The sequence below is a fragment of the Oncorhynchus tshawytscha genome, linkage group LG26, assembly GCF_018296145.1.
Source record: "Oncorhynchus tshawytscha isolate Ot180627B linkage group LG26, Otsh_v2.0, whole genome shotgun sequence".
Lineage (NCBI taxonomy): Eukaryota > Metazoa > Chordata > Actinopteri > Salmoniformes > Salmonidae > Oncorhynchus > Oncorhynchus tshawytscha.
The window spans coordinates 22,815,192-22,822,293 of NC_056454.1; the positions used below are offsets into that span (position 1 = coordinate 22,815,192).

Below are 7,102 nucleotides of genomic sequence, written 5' to 3' on the forward strand. Positions count from 1 at the left end.
TTTTACAGAGGCTTAAGTGTCACATTTAACAAACCAAACATTGAAATACCGTTAAAGAACAAAACACAAAACAGGTCCGTGCATCAATACCTGTTTACAGTGAAATACGGTGTACCGTCCAGACCTTTTGTCAGGTAGCTTGAAACACCATGCTAACTGTTTAGCAATGGAGTCTGTGGTGTTAAAGGTAACACACGCACACACACACACACACACACTAAAAGATAAACGTAATGACTTACTGTCTGTGGTCTTAAAGGTAACAGACACACACACACACTCACACACACTCACACACACACACACTAAAAGATAAACGGAATGACTTACTGTCTGTGGCTGTGTGGGTGGCTGGTGGGATTTCCCAAGGTGGAACTATTAAGTCTCTCTGTCCTCTCTTTCTCCATCCTGTTTAATCTCTCCTTCTCCATGTCCACGAAACTGGTCCCTGTCCCGGTCGAGATGGTCCGGGTCAGCGGGGTGTGGGGGTTCGTTTAGGGGTCTGGGGGTGCGGGGGTCTGGGTGGTGACGGGGTTTGTTTTGGGGTTTGGGGTGTACGGTGGGGGTCTTGGGGGTTCGAGGGGTGTGTTTATCCCATACAGGTACCGGGGTGCGGAGGCCGGTATGGCTGTAGTGTTGGTACTGGTACTATAAAAGGACTGGGTCTGAACCGGGCGAACTGGTACAGAGGGTATGGCTGTAGTGTTGGTTCTGGTACTACTAAAGGACTTGGTCTGAACCGGGCAAACTGGTACGGAGGGTATGGCTGTGTGGCTAGTTTTGTTGGCAGGTGGTGGCGGGGGGCAGGGTGGTGATGGGGGTTCAGGGGGTAAAGGTCGCTGGCGGTCCAGGCGTAGATCTTTATTCTCCTGGGCCAGGCGGTCTAACTGGACCTCTAGCTCATCGATACGGTGCCTCTGCGTGTCCAGGAGCTTCTGCTGGCTCTCTATGATGTTGTTGAGCTCCAGGAGGTACTCCACCGCCCGGTTAGTGCTCTCTGGGCTGCCCTGGCTGTGACCCTGACTAGCCTCCATGCTGCTGGTCTGGTCCTGGTCTCAGTAACCTCACAGGTGATACGCTAACAGGCTAATGAAGGGACCAGTCCTGAGCTGTGATAGGCTAACAAGCTAACAAAGGGACCAGTCCTGAGCTGTGATAGGCTAACTGGCTAACAAAGGGACCAGTCCTGAGCTGTGATAGGCTAACTGGCTAACAAAGGGACCAGTCCTGAGCTGTGATAGGCTAACTTGCTAACAAAGGGACCAGACCTGGTTGTGATAGGCTAACTGGCTATTGAAGGGACAAGTCCTGAGCTGTGATAGGCTAACTGCTATGCCCTCCCCCCCACCAGAAGGAAGTGGGGGGGAGAGGGGCGACTTTAAAAAGGTCCCTCTAGAGGATCAAGATGTTATAGTTCCTGGTTTTGCCCTGCCAGAGACGTCGGTTGGCGCCTCCAACATCCGGTTGGTCCAATCAGGTCAGGTGATCTTGAAGGGGTCAGAACCCATCTTCTGAAATCATATAACACAATGTCACCAAGTCAAATAGTTGTCCTATAATAGTCTGTTATTTCCAAAGAAGAAGAAGAACAGAGGCCCTTATCAAAAAGGACAGACAGGAAGACCATGTTCCATGGAAGAAAAGTAAAGGGGTCCAACTCTTTCACTTGGTCATCCCTGGTCCCCTTTGAATACGTCTTGAATAGGATCATCTTTGAATCTACATCTATTCAAAAGAAGAAGGAAAAATGAGCATGACAGTTTTGTCTGTTCTGTCACTGATCAGCAGATAGATGAGGATTTCTCTGTCTATCTTACATGGGAGATCCTTGAGTACATGCTCAAGAAGTTATATTATTATATGACAGTTCATCTCACAAACAACAGGTCAACAAGACTCCTTTCTTGTTGTTATTTTTTTTTTGTAATCTGTTGAGTCATTCCTCAGGGGTTCCAGGAGATCTCCCTTCTCTGTGTTACCCATTCCAAGGAAGGAGTGTCTACTCTGGGTGAATGTGTTCTAATAGCAGGTAGGAGTGTCTACTCTGGGTGAATGTGTTCTAATAGCAGGTAGGAGTATCTACTCTGGGTGAATGTGTTCTAATAGCAGGTAGGAGTGTCTACTCTGGGTGTATGTGTTCTAATAGCAGGTAGGAGTGTCTACTCTGGGTGAATGTGTTATAATAGCAGGTAGGAGTGTCTACTCTGGGTGAATGTGTTATAATAGCAGGTAGGAGTGTCTACTCTGGGTGAATGTGTTATAATAGCAGGTAGGAGTGTCTACTCTGGGTGAATGTGTTATAATAGCAGGTAGGAGTGTCTACTCTGGGTGTATGTGTTCTAATAGCAGGTAGGAGTGTCTACTCTGGGTGAATGTGTTATAATAGCAGGTAGGAGTGTCTACTCTGGGTGAATGTGTTATAATAGCAGGTAGGAGTGTCTACTCTGGGTGAATGTGTTATAATAGCAGGTAGGAGTGTCTACTCTGGGTGAATGTGTTCTAATAGCAGGTAGGAGTGTCTACTCTGGGTGTATGTGTTATAATAGCAGGTAGGAGTGTCTACTCTGGGTGAATGTGTTATAATAGCAGGTAGGAGTGTCTACTCTGGGTGAATGTGTTATAATAGCAGGTAGGAGTGTCTACTCTGGGTGAATGTGTTATAATAGCAGGTAGGAGTGTCTACTCTGGGTGAATGTGTTATAATAGCAGGTAGGAGTGTCTACTCTGGGTGTATGTGTTCTAATAGCAGGTAGGAGTGTCTACTCTGGGTGAATGTGTTCTAATAGCAGGTAGGAGTGTCTACTCTGGGTGTATGTGTTCTAATAGCAGGTAGGAGTGTCTACTCTGGGTGAATGTGTTCTAATAGCAGGTAGGAGTGTCTACTCTGGGTGAATGTGTTCTAATAGCAGGTAGGAGTGTCTACTCTGGGTGAATGTGTTCTAATAGCAGGTAGGAGTGTCTACTCTGGGTGAATGTGTTCTAATAGCAGGTAGGATTGTCTACTCTGGGTGTATGTGTTCTAATAGCAGGTAGGAGTGTCTACTCTGGGTATATCTGTTCTAATAGCAGGTAGGAGTGTCTACTCTGGGTGAATGTGTTCTAATAGCAGGTAGGATTGTCTACTCTGGGTGTATGTGTTCTAATAGCAGGTAGGAGTGTCTACTCTGGGTGAATGTGTTCTAATAGCAGGTAGGAGTGTCTACTCTGGGTGAATGTGTTCTAATAGCAGGTAGGAGTATCTACTCTGGGTGAATGTGTTCTAATAGCAGGTAGGAGTGTCGACTCTGGGTGAATGTGTTCTAATACCAGGTAGGAGTGTCTACTCTGGGTGAATGTGTTCTAATAGCAGGTAGGAGTGTCCACTCTGGGTGAATGTGTTCTAATAGCAGGTAGGAGTGTCTACTCTGGGTGAATGTGTTCTAATAGCAGGTAGGAGTGTCTACTCTGGGTGAATGTGTTCCAATAGCAGGTAGGAGTGTCTACTCTGGGTGAATGTGTTCTAATAGCAGGTAGGAGTGTCTACTCTGGGTGAATGTGTTCCAATAGCAGGTAGGAGTGTCTACTCTGGGTGAATGTGTTCTAATAGCAGGTAGGAGTGTCTACTCTGGGTGAATGTGTTCTAATAGCAGGTAGGAGTGTCTACTCTGGGTGTATGTGTTCTAATAGCAGGTAGGAGTGTCTACTCTGGGTGAATGTGTTCTAATAGCAGGTAGGAGTGTCTACTCTGGGTGAATGTGTTCTAATAGCAGGTAGGAGTGTCTACTCTGGGTAAATGTGTTCTAATAGCAGGTAGGAGAGTCTACTCTGGGTGAATGTGTTCTAATAGCAGGTAGGAGTGTCTACTCTGGGTTAATGTGTTCCAATAGCAGGTAGGAGTGTCTACTCTGGGTGAATGTGTTCTAATAGCAGGTAGGAGTATCTACTCTGGGTGAATGTGTTTAGCTCTAAATTCTGTTCTACCTGGGTCTCTGTCTCTCCCTCTGTCTCCCTCTGTCTCTCTCTCTCTCGCTCTTGTCTCTCCCTCTCTCTGTCTCTCCTTCTGTCTCTCCCTCTCCCTCTCTTCCTCTCTCTATTGTCTCTCCCTAGAACAGTAAAAATCATTTAATATTCAGAATCTAACTGTCCACATCACCATTAGCCAGGAGCCACATCACCTAGCCAGGAGCCACATCACCATTAGCCAGGAGCCACATCACCTAGCCAGCAGCCTCCACTACTCTGGAGCAGCCTTCTCACTGTGGCAAATGGTTGACTACACAATACGAGTTACTCAATAGCTACACTACCAAGTTATCTCCCTGTAGTTTTCGTGACCATTTCATTCAATTTACTCTACAAGGATCGAGGCACATCTCAACTCACACTCCAACCAAGTCACCCCCCCCTCGCTTCTTTTCCCTCCCTGCCTCCCACTCTCTCTCTCTCTCTCTCTCTCGGTCTCTCTCTCTCTCTCACACACACTCTCTGCAAACCTATTCACCTGGTCCCTCTGTGTGTCTATCAGCCTATTTAAACTATATCACTAAGGATTGTCAGTATGCTAATCTTTGACTATTCACAGGTTAGACTTCCTGAAGACCTTGACTCACGCCTTGTCAGAACATTCCATCAGCATCTTGAGGAAGAGATACCTATTCATGTGCTCCTTGTTCTTCTCCGTGGCAACAAGCATCCTGTGTCTCTCTTGTCCATGTCCATTCAGTAGATTGCAGCATTCTTTGTCCAATGCTGTAGAAGAGAAAAAAGAAACTGCTTCGACAGTTCTTCTTGCTTGTGCTGCAGGGGTGAAGAAGGAGAAGAAGAAGGAGAAGAAGAAGAAGGAGAAGAAGAAGGAGAAGAAGAAGGAGACGTGAGGAAATAATTATTGATCCTCTCTCTCTCCATATGATCGAATAACCCCCAATTTGTCATAAGTGTAGAGTTCCAATCCGTTAAACAAGAGAGAGAAAAAAATATGACAAATCTTCTCGTGAGGAAACCCGCTGCTTAATGTTGTAGTGCGTTTCTCCAGCCGGTAGAGTGCAAGGTGGCCTGTTCTGGTGCACCGGAGACGAAACCGATCCAGTCCCCAGCACAGTACTATATCCCGTTATTCCGTTAGCTCTGAGGCGCGCAGGCTGCTGTAGTGTCGACAGGCGGCATGGAACAGCTCGGGGCTCTGAACACACACCGACAGACACCGTTACGCGACGACGATAAAACCAACCAATACAATCATCCCGGGCACTAATGTCTCCACAGCCCAACGGATGTACACACTAATACGTCACGATTAAATGTAAAGCCTATAGCTTTACTTGGTTATAGTGTAGAAGTAAAGTATTTAAATGATGGCATTTGGCAATAGTGCCCAGTGTCTCGCCTCGCTCGCAGCAAATGTGACCAGCTCATTAATTAGGAGCACCCGAATTTTTGTCTTCAAGACAGATTTGAAACATTTCAGAAATTAGCCTAAAAAGGTACGGTGTTGCATATATTTCCCCTTACATCTGGTAGTGGTGTAGTTCATTGCAGTCTTAATATTTCCTGAAGATAGAATAGCCTAAGTCCAGATCTGTCACGGCGTGGTTCTGATGCTGGCAGAACGTGCGGGAGGGTGATTAGTTGGTCCATCCCCCGCGGTCCCCGTTCAGCATCCCAGATCCACTGCACCTGCCGCCCCCCTCCGCCATTCTGAAGCACCGCAGTGGCCAATACACACTGCAGCTCCTCGCAGCTCTTCTCACTGGCTTTTCCCAAATGCCGTCACAATTCTTCCAGCTAGAGAAGGAGAAGGAGGTGGAGGAGGAGGCGGGGTTGCATGTGGTGTCTCGGCTTATTCCAGTGAGTCAGAGGAGATATATATTGTTTCTTTCTCTCCCAACTCTCTGACGTTGGAGCTAACATATAGTGATGACGGAGGAAACAAAACTGCGGTCCTGTAGTTGACCATTTTGGACCGAAGAGAGACGTGCGTTCTGAAGAGCGAGACGTCCGCAATTAGAGCTGTAATGGATAGTGGCCAACGATGTGTATAAACCCTGGATTGCTGGTGATATGTGTTGGCCATTGAGAGGCCTTGAAGCCACTGGTCGGCCGTATTGGTATTCCCCAGTTGGAGCAGTTCTCGAATGAATACAATTCTACAGTTTTTCAATTAAATGTTTCAAGGCAAAAGTTACATGTATTTAAGTAGCCTATTTTGTTGTTGTTGTTGTTGTAGTGGGGACAGTGACATTACTCTCTAAAAAATATTCTTTAATCATCGCAAGCATGTTTTAAACTAAAATTATTAATACGTTTAATTAACTTAATATAATTAACGTTTGCATTAAGGTATCTGTAATAGAATAAACCTGTCACAAACAAAATTTATACATTTAATAAATGCATTTATATTATCTTTCAACATATTTTACAACTTAAGTACCAAGATATATATATATATATATATGGTTGATACAGTCTCTCTCTCTCTCACTCTCTCTCTCTCTCTCTCTCTCTCATGGTTGATTCTCTCACTCTCTCTCTCTCTCTCTCTCTCTCTCTCTCTCTCTCTCTCTCTCTCTCTCTCTCTCTCTCTATTTCTCTCTCTCTCTCTCTCACTCTCTCACTCTCTCTCTCACTCTCTCTCTCTCTCTCTCTCTCTCTCTCTCTCTCTCTCTCACTCACTCACTCACTCACTCACTCTCTCTCTCACACTCTCTCCCTCTCCCTCTCTCTCTCTCTCTCTCTATTTCTCTCTCGCTCAAAGCTCAACATACATGTGTGGTGCATTGACACTCTTCTCAATCACACATACAGTTGAAGTCGGAAGTTTACATACACGGTTAGGACATATACTTTGTGTATGACACAAGTGAAGTTTCCAACAATTGTTTACAGACAGATTATTTCACTTATAATTCACTGTATCACAATTCCAGTGGGTCAAAAGTTTACATACACTAAATTGACTGTGCCTTTAAACAGGTTAAAACATTCCAGATAATGATGTCATTGCTTTAGATGCTTCTGATAGGCTAATTGACATCATTTGAGTCAATTGGAGGTGTACCTGTGGATGTATTTCAAGGCCAACCTTCAAACTCAATGCCTCTTTGCTTGACATCATGAGAAAATC

At 45.5% G+C, this 7,102-nt stretch overlaps 1 protein-coding gene across 3 annotated transcripts; it reads right to left on the reverse strand.

Moving 5' to 3' along the window:
• Nucleotides 1-334: 334 nt before the first annotated feature.
• LOC112240946 (formin-like protein 7) lies at nucleotides 335-5,807 on the reverse strand. 3 transcript variants are annotated; one of them, XM_042306975.1, is made up of 3 exons: nucleotides 5,488-5,807; nucleotides 4,632-4,776; nucleotides 335-1,725 (listed from the first exon to the last, which is right to left on the reverse strand). In XM_042306975.1, the coding sequence occupies exon 3, from the start codon at nucleotides 1,032-1,034 to the stop codon at nucleotides 495-497; it is 540 nt and encodes a 179-aa protein (XP_042162909.1). In that variant the 5' UTR covers nucleotides 1,035-1,725; nucleotides 4,632-4,776; nucleotides 5,488-5,807; the 3' UTR covers nucleotides 335-494. The 3 variants fall into 3 exon arrangements, with proteins under 3 accessions (XP_042162909.1, XP_042162908.1, XP_042162907.1); XM_042306974.1 differs by having other exon boundaries at nucleotides 335-1,511; nucleotides 4,632-5,807; XM_042306973.1 differs by having other exon boundaries at nucleotides 4,632-5,807.
• Between the last annotated feature and the right edge of the window lie 1,295 nt (nucleotides 5,808-7,102).